Raw genomic sequence first — 16,551 nt, forward strand, 5'->3', positions numbered from 1 at the left:
AATGTGGTACATTTTCAGTTTTTCTCCTTATCTCCCCCTACTTTTTTATCTAACTTGGTAAAATTTATGTCACCCAAGTGGCGCACTGGTAAAAAATTTGCCTGCCAGTGCAGGAGATGCAAGAGACACGGGTTCCATCCCTGGGTCAGGAACATCCTCTGGAAAAGGAAATGGCAACCCACTCCAGTATTCTTGAGAATCCCATGGACAGAGTAGCCTGTGGGCTACAGTCCACGGGGTCACAAAGAGGCAGTCATGTCTGAGCACACACACACACACACACACACAGGTCACCCAAAAGCATTACAGTAGTGCCAGAATCCTAAGAGTCCACTCTAACAATGCAATGGAAAGCATTAGATAGTAGAAAGGTAAGCCCAAGGTTTTCTTGGCTATTCATTTTTGGATTTATTATTCCTTACTAAGAGATACCCTATCATCTTAAAGCAAACCTTAAAAGCATATTTTTATGAAAATGTTAATATTTAATAAGCTAAAGTCAATAGAGCACCATCTAACTTAGCCAATATGGATTGAACTTTATTGAGACTTAGATGGCAAATATTCCCCACTAAGCTTAAACACAATAACACTTTTCTGTCCACAGATACTGGAATTTTCTGTTTATGTACAAACTATGCTACAGTTTTTATTTTGCTGTTGAATGGAAATCCCTACAACAAACCTGTTTTAAAATCAGCTTACTTATATACTACTGAAAAAAAGATCATCTTTTACTAAATTAAATGTAGAAATTAATTCCTGGGGGAAAAAAAAGAAAGAAAAAAGCTGAAGAATGTTATGAGAGAGGAGTAAATTAACAAACTGGTCCTGACTTTTTAATGGAAACATTACCTCCAGAAAAGTTTATCAAGACAGGCTTTTTACAATCCCCATTAAATTCAGTGAATGAATTGTGAAGGGTAAATTGGACCCATTATAATCTTAACATTTCTTATGTAATACTCATAATCACAGCATTACATAAGAGCAAGCTAACACTAACAAAAGGAGCAATTTAAATTTCCCCTTCTTGAAGAACGCCGCTCCGCCTGACAAACAGGGCTTCCTGTCCCATTTGCAGCACGCCCATGCATCTCCTCGAGTGCCAGTGAGACCCACACTCTCCTATCAGTGATATAATAAACCCTCCAAAACAGAGCGAGAAAATGAAGCAAACAAGCCCACTTCATTTCAACTTGTCAGCTTTAAATAAAACCTCTGCAGCTGAAAATGAGAAACTTGAGGGAAGACAATGTGTGAAGTAACCACTTTCAACTTGGGGACAAAACATATTCCATTACTTGTTTTTTCCTGATCTGCCACAAAAGTTTCTGAAATTTCAGCAGAGATCATTTTTAATAAAATCTTTTCTTGTCAAGGAGGACTTAAGAGGAAGAAATTGCTTATTTTTTCTGTTTGTTTATTTTTCCTCCTTCTTCACCCACTGATGCCTTCGGAAGAATCTCAAGTTATCCTAAGCCCCTATGATATCTTAATGAGTAATCTGTGACCTTTGGAACAACTCTCATCAATTTTTAAGTCAGAGTTAGTATAGCAGAACACACTGAAAAAAGTACATGCTTTTTTTTTTTTTTTTACTTATTCTAATTTATTACTTACATATTACTTACATAAAACCTTACATAATACACAGATTTTATATCCAAAATATTGGAGCATGCCCTCTGCTTACTGAAATAAAAAGTATAAAAAACAAAAATGCATTGGGAGGAAGATAAAAAGAAATGAACATTCCAATAAATAGAAATACCTGAATATTGGTGAAATAAATAATGATTGTTAATGTAAACCATTTCACTCAACTTTTCCCAGTGCCTACTGCCCCTCACCCAGCTTATCTCCAAACCCTTTCCTGCCTTGCATTCAGGAGGCTCCATTCCACTCTTCCTCTCAACTCTCTCCATGTCATCTCTTCCTTCTTTGTTGTTACCCTTTTTTCATTGTTAAATTTCCCTTGACTTTATTTACTTCTCCTGAAAGGGCACGTGTGCCTCTTTAAAGGACGGTTAGTACTGCTGGGTCCAGCAGATACACAGCATAAGCTATGCATATTTCAAATGACAGGAAGGATGGGAAAAGTCAGACACTTTTTTCCTGAATGTCCCAAGGTGTGTCCAGATTTCAAAGAAACACATTTTTATGTCTTTTATTTCCAAAGTTTTATCTCATGTATTTTCCAAATAAGCTTAGAATACTCTTCCTTATTCTGTTACATTATTATAATAGAAACTCTCCAATTTCAAACTTGTTTTGAAATTCCTAGGTTACTTTGAGTGATCAGTACATAGAATGATATTGATGTTGAAGAGTATGATTCCTGTCACCATCGTTGATGGCCTGTTGTTAAGAAGTTGTTTCAATGACTCTAGTGTAAAGAGACACAAAAGCTATGACCAACCTAGACAGCATATTAAAAAGCAGAGACATTACTTTACCAACAAAGGTCCATCTAGTCAATGCTGTGGTTTTTCCAGTAGTCATGTATGGATGTGAGAGTTGGGCTATAAAGAAAGCTGAGCACCGAAGAATTGATGCTTTTCAACTGTGGTGTTGGAGAAGACTCTTGAGAGTCCCTTGGACTGCAAGGAGATCCAACCAGTCCATGAAAAGGAAATCAGTCCTGGGTGTTCATTGGAAGGACAGATGCTGAAGCTGAAACTCCAATACATTGGCCACCTGATGCAAAGAGTTGAGTCACTGGAAAAGACCCTGGTGCTGGGAAATATTGAAGGCAGGAGGAGAAGGGGACAACAGAGGATGAGATGGTTGGATGGCACCACCAACGTGATGGACATGAGTTTGAGTAGGTTCTGGGAGGCCTGGCTTGCTTAGTCCATAGGGTCACAAAGAGTCAGACACGACTGAGTGACTGAACTGGTACTGATAGTGTAAAACATGATTTCATATGTGTATTTTACATGTATCCTTATTAAAGAAGTGTCATGGGATAGGAAAGAGGATATGGACTATAAGGACTTCGGTTTGGGCTCTGATGAATCAATTAATAGAATGATCATGATCAGAAAGTTTCTCTTGTTTAACCACTCAGGAAAATCCCCTCAAGTAGGAAATGGCAACCCTCCCTAGTAGTCTTGCCTGGAAAATCCCATGGACAGAGGAGCCTGGTGGGCTACAGTCCATGGGGTCACAAAGAGTCAGACACAAGTGATCACACACACACACTCACACATCATTACATGTAAAATGTAGGAAAAAATGAATATCATATGATGGTTAAATTAACATTAGGTATATTTTAGAAGTATTTTTCAGTTTTACTTTATGATCCTTATCATGATTTATTATTAAGTAAAGGAAAAGAAATATACTTAAAATTAATTTAACCTAGCTATTAAACATTCAGTAAATAGTGTGAACGGTGATATATAGCTTTCATGATTATACTCTATTTTACAACCAGTGAAATTCTGCCAAAAGCATTAGGTTATTCTCTGCAGTCCAAGGTAAGTGAGACCAGTACCTTCCAGCATTCTTAGACGCAAAGTTTCCATTGTATTTTGCACTTTTTATCCTATTTGATTTGAGCTGCTATCTCAATAATCATGTAGTATAATGTAAGACCATAGTGTGGCCTGAGTGCCATTTACTGATGAATGTTTTCAAAACGATAGCAAACAGCATCGTTTTCTCAGACGAGACCTGTTCTGAGCTGAGGGGTTTTTGTTTCCCCACAGTGACGGCTGGGCTGACAGGTATGATGTGACAGATGGCTATCAGCGAGAAGCTGTTGGTGGAATCACAATCAAGCTCCAGTCTCCCGACGTCAAGTGGTTTGATGACTATTATCTGAAGCTCCGGCCAGAAACAAACCTCCGAAACCCTTGGTTTCAAGAATTCTGGCAGCATCGCTTTCAGTGCCGGCTGGAAGGGTTTGCACAGGAGAACAGCAAATACAACAAGACTTGCAATAGTAAGCAGATTTATTCTTTCATTTAAAGTGGGTAAGGCTCCAATTTAAGTGAACTGTGTTATGAGGATAGCGGCTGTCATCTGTTAGAAAGGAGGGCTCTTATATAGAGTGGGTACTGCTTCTTAGAGGGATAAGAAAACATAAGAGAGTAAATGTTCACTCTATTAAGATTGCAAACTGTTTCTATCATTCAGGATATTGGCAGTGTACTACAAAGCTAATGTGAGCTCCAGAAAGGAACTCTTCTTGACATTTTTGAAGGCAAGAACTACATTCTGGTTATTTTGATTATCTTTAGCAATTAGCACAGTGGAAGGCACATAACAAGGGTTTCATGTATGTCTGAAAAATGAATTAGTGCATGTTGAAGGACGGACCAATTCCTACTTCCATCAATAAACTATAAAACAGTAGCAAGGATTTGCTGTGTATAATTATGATGTTCCAGGAGACATAAACTAAGCAGAGCCATTCAAATGATTTATAAGGATTCACAACGAATCCTTTAGTTGTAAGGGTAACAAGATGAGGAAAACTAGATCCCGCCCTCAAGGGATTTATTGTCTAGTTAGGGAGATCATGATGCCAACAAAAGTTGCACTTCAGTGTTGTACATGATGTAACCGGAATTTTAAACAAAGGGTTTGGTCAGTTTTATTTGTAGCAAATCCAAAGGGAATCTTGACTCTTAATAATCAGACAGGGTCAATGTTGATCTGTAAGTCAAAGTGCAAAGGTTAAGATTTGTTAAAACCAACAAAGGGTTTGCTAAGACTGATTTGTCCCGCATTGTGTAACAAGCACCTCATATGTGTTTACAAAGGAGTGAAATGTTTTAGTTGGTGGTATAATGTCTCTATCATGATGCTGGAACAGGAGAGAGCACTGGAGCAATGAGGCTGAGGTTGAAATCCTAGCCCATGAATTAATTCCAGTCTACAGAGAAGCTGTCACCAGCACCAAAATGAGGAAAATAGGAACAATGTAGGGACTTCTTTATAATGCATCTCCTGAGTTCACATCCATACTGTGTTTTTTCCATCAGTCCCTTCTTTTGTGAAATGAAAGAAGTAGTAAGTGCTGATCTGTGATGACTCTTACATGTCAGTATTTGGAAAAGTGAGACTGTGGTAGCCTCATGTAAGTTCCTACCTAGTCTAGCAACAGTGGACAGGAAGGCTGGGGTGTGGGATGGTACTGCCCCGTGAAATCCAGAAGCCACAGCAGCCTGCTATGAAACTACATTTGCTTCTCTCCTGCTTTAAATACTGCCAACTCTTGTCCAGAATCTTCAAATGCTTCTTCATTTCCTTTGTTTTTATGTTTTATTTTCATGAAAAAAAAAAAACGTGTGTGAATACACAGGACTGTGACTTCTGTTTCACAATTTTTATACCCAAGTTTATATTTTTCACAGTTCTATCCAGTTTCTTTTTTCAATTTAATTTTACTTCTAATTGGAGGATAATTACTTTACAATATTGTGATGGTTTCCACCGTACACCAACCTGAATCTGCCATATGTATCCATACATTGCCTTCCTCCTAAGCTCCCTCCTATCTCCCACCCATCCCACCCCTCCCTCTAGGCTGTCACAGTGCACTGGCTTTGGGTTCTGTGTCATACAGCAAATGCTCACTGTGTGCATTAGTCGCTCAGTCATGTCTGACTCTTTGTGACCCCATGGACTGTAGTCCACCAGGCTCCTCTTTCCATGGAATTCTCCAGGCAAGAATACTGGAGTGGGTTGCCATTCCCTTCTCCGGGGACTCTTCCCCATCCAGGGATCAAACTAAGGTCCACCGTATTGCAGGCAGACTCTTTACCGTCTGAGCCACCAGGGAAGCCAAAAGTCCACGGGCTAGCTACTTTACATATGGCCATAGATATGTGTCAATGCTACTCTCGCAAATCACGCCACCTTCTCTCCCCCTACCGTGCCCAAAAGCGCGTTCTCCACGTCTGCATCTCCAGGGCTGCCCTGTACATAGGTTCATCACTACCGTCTTTCTAGACTCTACACATACGCGTTAAAATACAATATTTGTCTTTTTCTTTCTGGCTTCACTTTGTATAATAATCTCTAGGTTTGTCCACCACATGAGAACCAACCTAAATGCAAAAAGTGGTGCTGGGAAAAGAGGCCAGCGACATGTAAAATAATAAAATTAGAACACTTCCTAACACCATACACAAAAATAAACTCAAAATGGATTAAAGAAACACCCAAATGTAAGACTAGAAACTATAAAACTCTTAGAGGAAAACATAGGCAGAACACTCTTTGACATAAAGCACAGCAAGATCCTCTATGACCCACCTCCTAGAGTAATGGAAATACAAACAAAAATAAACAACTCTGACCTAATTAAACTTAAAAGCTTTTGCAAGGAAAGCTTATGAAGGAAACTAAAAGCAAGGTAAAAAGAAAACCCTCAGAATGGGAGAAAATAACAGCAAATGAGACAACCGATAAAGAACTAATTTCCAAAATATACAAGCAATGCATGAAGCTCAATACCAGAAAAATAATCCAATCAAAGACTAAGCAGAAGACTTAGACAGACATTTCTCCAAAGAAGAAGACATTTCTCAGTCATGTCTGACTCTTTGCAACCCCATGGACTGTAGCCTACCAGGCTCCTCTGTCCATGGGATTTTCCAGGCAATAGTCCTGGAGTGGATTGCCATTTCCTTCTCCAGGGGGTCTTCCCAACTCAGGGATCAAACCCGGGTCTCCCGCATTGTAGACAGACACTTTACCATCTGAGCCACCAGGGAAGTCAAAGAAGACATAGGGATGGCTAATAAACACATGAAAAGATGCTCAACATCGCTCATTATCAGAGAAATGCAAATCAAAACCACAACAAGGCATCATCTCACAACAGTCAGAATGGCCATCATCAAAAAGTCTATCCAGTTTCTGAAGGACACAAACTTCTTTCTTCCCTTGAGATCTGGGGTGCACACATCCTCTATGCACTGATCCTATGATTGTGTACAGATAACTCTATGTAGCTACATTGGAGGCATTTTGGAGGGTCAGCTGCAGACCCAGTCTCGTTTCTGGTAAGGAGTTAGTGACAGCCCCTAACCAGTGTGGCTAAGTAAATTTTTCCAGTTGTTCCTTCGCCCTCTTTTGTACTAGTGTTCTTCCTCCCCAACTTCTTTTTGTCTGAAATGTCCTCTCCTGGAAATAATTCTTTGTTTCTCTTACTTTTTTTTTTTTTCTTTTGGAGGCCTTTTGACATACAGTCTTGAAAAACTCTTTGATTTACATGGAAACATTATTTCTATGGAAATTATTCTATAAAATTCTCCATTTGAAATTGTTGCTGCAGCTCTGCCTTTCCCATGAACACCCTGATGTGATTTCTCTGCTCAGGGGCTGTCCCTTACTCTAGTTATGGAAAAGCATTCTTTTAGTCCCACCCCCATGGAATGTTATCTGTCAACAGGTGTCATCCGTGTACATAAAGATGAACACGGGTATGTAATACCTCCGTTATTCTTCTCAATGAGAGAAGAACTGTCGTTATCATTAAAGATAACAAAACCAAGAATTAGAGAGACAAAACAACTTGCTCAGGAAAACACCAGAACTGAGACTCAAACTCAGGTTTGTCTGAAGTTTAGCTTATATGCTACACTAAGTGAAAGTCACTCAGTCATGTCTGCCTCTTTGCGATCCCATGGACTATACAGAATACTGTATAGTAGAATACTGGAATGGGTAGTCTTTCCCTTCTTCAGGAGATCTTCCCAACTCAGGGATCGAACCCAGGTCTCCCACTTTGCAGGTGGACTCTTTACCAGCTGAGCCACAAGGGAAGTCCATACTACACTAAAGAGAGAGACTATTTAATTTTAAAAATCACAATCAAAATTGCCTTCTATAATAGTTAACATATAGGTCAAAAATACAAAAAAGAGAAAAATAAATATTAAGATTATTTGTATATAACTATGGAATGCAGTAATAGATACCTCAATATTCAATAATCTCTACTTTTGACCATATTTCCTTATTTACTCAAATGTCCTTTCAGTATCTACATTTTCAAATGACCCCAGGTAGTTTATTCTGTAACACTACTGAATATGAGTAGTGTTTCCCTGAATATACTTTCATCAAGCAGTGTGCATAAGACAACCATTTTTGAGTTGGAGAAGTAAGTTGGACTTTACAATTCATGACAAGCAAGAAATCTTCACCTTATTCACTCTCTATAGTACCCAAATCTAATAGATACGTCAATAAGCAAAATGACTTGATACAAAGAGTGGAAATACTCATAGCTGAATAACTGCCATTTTGTTTTGTTTTTTTAGAAACTTCTTAAAGGCAAAGTATAAGACCTAGGAGAAGTATATGAATCTGAGTAAAATTAGCAGTAGCCTTATACAGAATGAGCTAAAGAAAAGCTCTGAGTAACCAAAAAGCTTAACACTTAACAGAAAACACTTAACACTGAATAAGTATAGGAGCCATCTTAGAGACCAACTCCTAGAAATTAATTCCCAATAGATTACAGCTGAAGTGATTTTTTTTAATCTGTATGGGAAACCAATGTGACTAATATTAACAGCACAATGTTCATGGCAAAACCACTAATATTACCTTAGTATAATTTTCTAAGTACAGTTTATTTTTCTTTAAACTAATGATTTATAGTAACACCTGGATAACAGTCTTTCATATAGCCTCTTCTGGTTTCCCACTAAAGTACTGATGACTGTATCCATAACAATAGAAAACTCATGTAACAACAATCTTTGAGAAAGGCAGCCATCGGAATGCCAGTGCCCGGAAGACTTCCACTAAATAGCCATTACACCTATGAAATCAGATATTGGTACAACTGGCTAACTATAGAGAAAAAAGCTGGTGTAGCCTCATACCACAATGTATACACACACACACTTGTATACATATATACATACACACCCAGATGAGCAAAATACTTAAGTGTGAAAAAAGAAAACTATGGAGACAAAAGAAATCACTGTAGAGGGATTCAATTCAGAGCAGTCACTCAGTCATGTCTGACTCCCCGCAACCCCATGGTCTGCAGCACGCCAGGCTTCCCTGTCCATCAACAACTCCCAGAGCCGACTCAAACTCATGTCCATCACGTCAGTGATGCCGTCCAACCATCTCATCCTCTGTCATCCCATTCTCCTCCCACCTTCAGTCTTTCCCAGCATCAGGGTCTTTTCCAATGAGTTGGTTCTTCACATCAGGAGGCCAAAGTATTGGAGTTTCAGCTTCAGCATCAGTCCTTCCAATGAATATTCAGGACTGATTTCCTTCAGGATGGACTGGTTGGATCTCCTTGCAGTCCAAGGAACTCTCAAGAGTCTTCTCCAACACCACAGTTCAAAAGCATTCAATTCTTCAGTGCTCAGCTTTCTTAATAGTTCAACTCTCAAATCCATAAATGACTACTGGAAAAACCATAGCTTTGACTAGATGGACCTTTGTCAGCAAAGTGATGTCTCTGCTTTTTAATATGCTATCTAGGTTGGTCAGAGCTTTTCTTCCAGGGAGCAAGCGTCTTTTAATTTCATGGCTGTAGTCACCATCTGCAGTGATTTTGGAGCCCAAGAAAATAAAGTTTGTTACTGTTTCCATTGTTTCCCCTTCTATTTGCCATGAAGTGATGGGACCGGATGCCATGATCTTAGTTTTCTGAATGTTGAGTTTTTTTTGTTTGTTTGTTTTTAAATTTCTATATGTTTTTTTTTTTTTTTATTTTATTTTATTTTTAAACTTTACATAATTGTATTCATTTTGCCAAATATCAAAATGAATCCGCCACAGGTATACATGTGTTCCCCATCCTGAACCCTCCTCCCTCCTCCCTCCCCATACCATCCCTCTGGGTCGTCCCAGTGCACTAGCCCCAAGCATCCAGTATCGTGCATCGAACCTGGACTGGCATCTCGTTTCATACATGATATTTTACATGTTTCAATGCCATTCTCCCAAATCTTCCCACCCTCTCCCTCTCGCATAGAGTCCATAAGACTGTTCTATACATCAGTGTCTCTTTTGCTGTCTCGTACACAGGGTTATTGTTACCATCTTTCTAAATTCCATATATATGCGTTATTATACTGTATCGGTGTTTTTCCTTTCATCAAGAGGCTCTTGAGTTCTTCTTTGCTTTCTGCCATAAGGATGGTGTCATCTGCATATCTGAGGTTATTGGTATTTCTCCTGGCACTCTTGATTCCAGCTTGTGTTTCACCCAGCCCAGCATTTCACTTGATGTACTCTGCATATGTTATATAAGCAGGGTGACAATATATAGCCTTGATGTACTCCTTTCCTGATTTGGAACCAGTCTGTTGTTCCATGTCCAGATCTAACTGTTTGTTGCTTCTTGACCTGCATACAGATTAGGAAGGTTTTACTCAGAAAAAGAATGATACAGTTTATGAGACTGAGGATGTTTCGTGGTTTTTTTTTTTTCATGTTGTTGTTGATTAGTCACTAAGTTATTTTAATAACTTAAAATAACTTTAAATAACTGTGTATTTCATGTAATTACTATTAATTATTATATGACATATATGCACCACATGCATATAAATGAAAATGCCTCAAAAATGTGTGTGTGGGGTGTAGTTATTGTTATTGTAACATTATTGTAATAATATTGTTTTTATTTATAATAAAATGTTCTATAACATTGAACAGTTATTGTTCAACCCTTTTGTGACCCCATGGTCTGTAACCCACCAGGCTCCTCTGTCCATTGGATTTCCCAGGCAAGAATATTGGAGTGGGTTGCCCCTTCCTTCTCCATGGTGGTTTTTTTTTTTTTTTTTAAACTTTACATAATTGTATTAGTTTTGCCAAATATCAAAATGAATCCATCACAGATATACATGTGCTCCCCATCCTGAACCCTCCTCCCTCCTCCCTCCCCATACCATCCCTCTGGGTCGTCCAAGTGCACTAGCCCCAAGCATCCAGTATCATGCATCGAACCTGGACTGGCATCTCATTTCATACATGATATTTTACATGTTTCAATGCCATTCTCCCAAATCTTCCCACCCTCTCCCTCTCCCACAGAGTCCATAAGACTGTTCCATACATCAGTGTCTCTTTTGCTGTCTCGTACACAGGGTTATTGTTACCATCTTTCTAAATTCCATATATATGCGTTAGTATACTGTATTGGTGTTTTTCCTTCTGGCTTACTTCACTCTGTATAATAGGCTCCAGTTTCATCCACCTCATTAGAACTGATTCAAATGAATTCTTTTTAATGGCTGAGTAATACTCCATTGTGTACATGTACCACAGCTTTCTTATCCATTCATCGGCTGATGGACATCTAGGTTGCTTCCATGTCCTGGCTATTATAAACAGTGCTGCGATGAACATTGGGGTACACGTGTCTCTTTCCCTTCTGATTTCCTCAGTGTGTATGCCCAGCAGTGGGATTGCTGGATCATAAGGCAATTCTATTTCCAGTTTTTTAAGGAATCTCCACACTATTCTCCATAGTGGCTGTACTAGTTTGCATTCCCACCAACAGTGTAAGAGGGTTCCCTTTTCTCCACACCCTCTCCAACATTTATTATTTGTAGATTTTTGGATCGCAGCCATTCTGACTAGTGTGAAATGGTACCTCATAGTGGTCTTGATTTGCATTTCTCTGATAATGAGTGATGTTGAGCATCTTTTCATGTGTTTGTTAGCCATCTGTATGTCTTCTTTGGTGAAATGTCTATTTAGTTCTTTGGCCCATTTTTTGATTGGGTCATTTATTTTTCTGGAGTTGAGCTGTAGGAGTTGCTTGTATATTTTTGAGATTAGTTGTTTGTCAGTTGCTTCATTTGCTATTATTTTCTCCCATTCTGAAGGCTGTCTTTTCACCTTGCTGATAGTTTCCTTTGATGTGCAGAAGCTTTTAAGGTTAATTAGGTCCCATTTGTTTATTTTTGCTTTTATTTCCGATATTCTGGGAGGTGGGTCATAGAGGATCCTGCTGTGATGTATGTCGGAGAGTGTTTTGCCTATGTTCTCCTCTAGGAGTTTTATAGTTTCTGGTCTTATGTTTAGATCTTTAATCCATTTTGAGTTTATTTTTGTGTATGGTGTTAAAAAGTGTTCTAGTTTCATTCTTTTACAAGTGGTTGACCAGTTTTCCCAGCACCACTTGTTAAAGAGATTGTCTTTAATCCATTGTATATTCTTGCCTCCTTTGTCAAAGATAAGGTGTCCATATGTGCGTGGATTTATCTCTGGGCTTTCTATTTTGTTCCATTGATCTATATTTCTGTCTTTGTGCCAGTACCATACTGTCTTGATGACTGTGGCTTTGTAGTAGAGCCTGAAGTCAGGTAGGTTGATTCCTCCAGTTCCTTTCTTCTTTCTCAAGATCGCTTTGGCTATTCGAGGTTTTTTGTATTTCCATACAAATTGTGAAATTATTTGTTCTAGCTCTGTGAAGAATACTGTTGGTAGCTTGATAGGAATTGCATTGAATCTATAAATTGCAGAGGAAGGTAAACTTCCAAACTCATTCTATGAGGCCACCATCACCCTAATACCAAAACCTGACAAAGATCCCACAAAAAAAGAAAACTACAGGCCAATATCACTGATGAACATAGATGCAAAAATCCTTAACAAAATTCTAGCAATCAGAATCCAACAACACATTAAAAAGATCATATACCATGACCAAGTGGGCTTTATCCCAGGGATGCAAGGATTCTTCAAATCCGCAAATCAATCAATGTAATACACCACATTAACAAATTGAAAAATAAAAACCATATGATTATCTCAATAGATGCAGAGAAAGCCTTTGACAAAATTCAACATCCATTTATGATAAAAACTCTCCAGAAAGCAGGAATAGAAGGAACATATCTCAACATAATAAAAAAGCTATATATGACAAACCCACAGCAAACATTATCCTCAATGGTGAAAATTGAAAGCATTTCCTCTAAAGTCAGGAACAAGACAAGGGTGCCCACTTTCACCATTACTATTCAACATAGTTTTGGAAGTTTTGGCCACAGCAATCAGAGCAGAAAACGAAATAAAAGGAATCCAAATTGGAAAAGAAGAAGTAAAACTCTCACTGTTTGCAGATGACATGATCCTCTACATAGAAAACCCTAAAGACTCCACCAGAAAATTACTAGAACTAATCAATGACTATAGTAAAGTTGCAGGATATAAAATCAACACACAGAAATCCCTTGCATTCCTGTACACTAATAATGAGAAAACAGAAAGAGAAATTAAGGAAACAATTCCATTCACCATTGCAACGGAAAGAATAAAATACTTAGGAATATATCTACCTAAAGAAACTAAAGACCTATATAGAGAAAACTATAAAACACTGGTGAAAGAAATCAAAGAGGACACTAATAGATGGAGAAATATACCATGTTCATGGATTGGAAGAATCAATATAGTGAAAATGAGTGTACTACTCCATGGTGGTTTTAATTAAATTAAAAAAATTAAATTCCATGTGTTAAAAACATAATAAAAAGGGAAAAGGGGCCAATATGTCAGTCTAAATATTTATTTCTTACAAGAAAAACCCATCCAACTTTAAAACATAAAAATAAAAAACAAAACAAATGTACAATGGATATTCTAGCAAATGCTTCATAGAACAATTAAAAATTATTAATAAACATAAGAAAAATTCACTCGTTATTGAGAAAAGTTCACTCTCATTATTAATTGTAAAAATACAAATGTTCTTCCTTTTATCTTTCTGTATTTTCCAAACATTCCAGAATGAGGATAAGTTATTTCTTATCCCCCCAAAAAAAGAAAAAGAAATAACATTTTCAAATTATTATTTAAGGACACTACACCCCCCACACACATTATTGAGGCATTTTCATTTATATGTGTGTGGTGCATGTATGTCTTATAATAATAGTAATTACATAAAATACACAACTCAAGTGAATTTATGTTTTATGAATTTATATAATAAATACATAAACACACACACACATCTCTGTAAATACCATCCAAAGAAACAATATCAGAAAGTTCTCTCATACCCAGTCCCAAACAATAACATGCTCCATTAATATAAAATTGAAAAAAAATTAATTTATTTTTTAATTGAAGGATAATTGCTTTATAGAATTTTGTTTCCTGTCAAACCTCAACATAAATCAGCCATAGGCATACATATATCCCCTCCGATCTCCCTCCCCATCCCACCCTCCTAGGTTGATACAGTGGGCTGGTTTGATTTCCTGAGACATGCAGCAAATTCCCATTGGCTATCTATTTTACAGATGGTAATGTAAGTTTCCATGTTACTCTTTCCATACATCTCACCCTCTCTTCCCTCTCCCCATGTCCATAAGTCTATTCTCTATGTCTCTTTCCCATTGCTGCCCTGCAAATAAATTCTTCAGTACCATTTTTCTAGATTCCGTATATATGTGTTCATATATGATATTTGTCTTTCTCTTCCTGACTTAATTCACTCTGTAAAATAGGCTGTAGGTTCATCCACCTCATTAGAACTGACTCAAATGTATTCCATTTTATGGCTGAATAACATTCCATTGTGTATATGTACCACAACTTCTTTATCCATTCAACTGTTGATGGACATCTAAGTTGCTTCCATGCTCTAGCTACTGTAAACAGTGCTGTAATGAACAATGGGATGCACGTGTCTTTTTCAATTTTGGTTTCCTCAGGGTATATGCCTAGGAGTGGGATTTCTGGGTCATATGGTGCTTTTATTCCTAGTTTTTTAAGGAATCTCCATACTGTCATCCATAGTGGCTGTATCCATTTACATTCCCACCAACAGTGCAAGAGCATTCCCTTTTCTCTTCACCCTCTCCAGCCTTTATTGTTTGTAGACTTTTTGATGATGGCCATTCTTACTGGTGCAAGGTGATACCTCATTGTAGTTTTGATTTGCATTTCTTTAATAATGAGGCAAGAGTAGTGGAGTGGGGTGCCATTGCCTTCTCTAATAATGAGTGGTGTTCAGCATCTTTTCATGTGTCTGTTAGCCATCTGTATATCTACTTTGGAGAAATGTCTGTTTAGGTCTTTTTCCCAATTTTTTATTGGGTTGTTGTTTTTCTGGAATTGAGTTGTATGAGCTGCTTGTATATTTTGGAAATTAATCCTTTGTCAGTTGTTTCATTTGCTATTATTTTCTCCCATTCTGAGGGTTGTCTTTACACCTTGCTTATAGTTTCCTTTGCTATACAAAAGCTTTTATGTTTAATCAGGTCCCACTTGTTTACTTTTGTTTTTATTTCCATTACTCTAGGAGGTAGGTCATAGAGGGTCTTGCTTTGATTTATGTCATCGAGTGTTCTGCCTATGTTCTCCTTTAAGAGGTTTATAGTTTCTGGTCTTACATTTAGGTCTTTAATCCATTTTGAGTTTATCTTTGTGTACAGTGTTAGGAAGTGTTCTAATTTCATTCTTTTACATGTAGCTGTCCAGTTTTCCCAGTACCATTTATTGAAGAGGCTGTCTTTGCCCCATTGTATATTCTTGCCTCCTTTGTCAAAAATAAGGTACGCATAGGTGCATGGGTTTATTTCTGGGCTTTCTATCTTGTTCCATTGGTCTATATTTCTGGTTTTGTGCCAGAACCACACTATCTTGATGACTGTAGCTTTGTAGTATAATCTGAAGTCAGGAAGTTTGATTCCTCCAGCTCCATTCTTCTTTCTCAGGACTGCTTTGGCTACTCAGGTACTTTGGGGTTTCCATATGAATTGTGAAATTCTTTGTTCTACTTCTGTGAAAAATGCCATTGGTAATTTGATAGGGATCACATTGAATCTGTAGATTACATTTGTTAGTATAGTCATTTTCACAATATTGATTCTCCCTACCCAGGAACATGGCATATCTCTCCATCTGTTTATGTTATCTTTGATTTCTTTTATCAGTGTCTTATAATTTTCTGTGTACAGTTATTTTGTCTCCTTAGATAAGTTTATTCCTAGATATTTAATTATTTTTGTTGCAATGGTGAATGGGATTGATTCCTTAATTTCTCTTTCTGATTTTTCATTGTTAGTATATAGAAATGCAAGAGATTTCTGTGTATTGATTTTGTATCCTGCAACTTTGCTAAATTAATTGATTAGTTCTAGTAATTTTCTGATAGTATCTTAAGGGTTTTCTATGTACAGTATCATATTATCTGAAAATAGTGAGAGCTTTATTTCTTCTTTTCTGATATGGGCTCCTTTTATTTCTTTTTCTGCTCTGATTGCAGTAGGCAGGACTTCCAAAACTATGTCGAATAATAGTCATGAAAGTGGACACCCTTGTTTTGTTCCTGATGTTGGGGGAATGCTGTCAGTCTTTCACCACTGAGAACAATATTTGGTGTAGACTTATCATATATGGCCTTTACTATGTTGAGGTAGGTTCTTTCTATGCACATTTGTTGAAGAGTTTTAATCATAAATGGGTGCTGAATTTTGTCAAGGGCTTTTTCTGCATCTATTGAGATTAATATATGTTTTTTATGTTTCAATTTGTTAATATGGTGTATCACATTGATTGATTTGTATATATTGAAGA

The 16,551-nt window shown here is 37.5% G+C and overlaps 1 protein-coding gene across 1 annotated transcript in view; it reads left to right on the plus strand.

Moving 5' to 3' along the window:
- Positions 1–16,551, plus strand: part of GRM5 (glutamate metabotropic receptor 5) — a 643,551-nt gene that overhangs the window by 455,668 nt on the left and 171,332 nt on the right. The window contains exon 4 of the mRNA XM_070365141.1: positions 3,720–3,955. Within this exon, the coding sequence (XP_070221242.1) occupies positions 3,720–3,955 (236 nt within the window). The remainder of the gene's footprint in view (positions 1–3,719; positions 3,956–16,551) is intronic.

Source organism: Bos mutus, chromosome 29 (genome assembly GCF_027580195.1).
Source record: "Bos mutus isolate GX-2022 chromosome 29, NWIPB_WYAK_1.1, whole genome shotgun sequence".
Classification (NCBI taxonomy): domain Eukaryota; kingdom Metazoa; phylum Chordata; class Mammalia; order Artiodactyla; family Bovidae; genus Bos; species Bos mutus.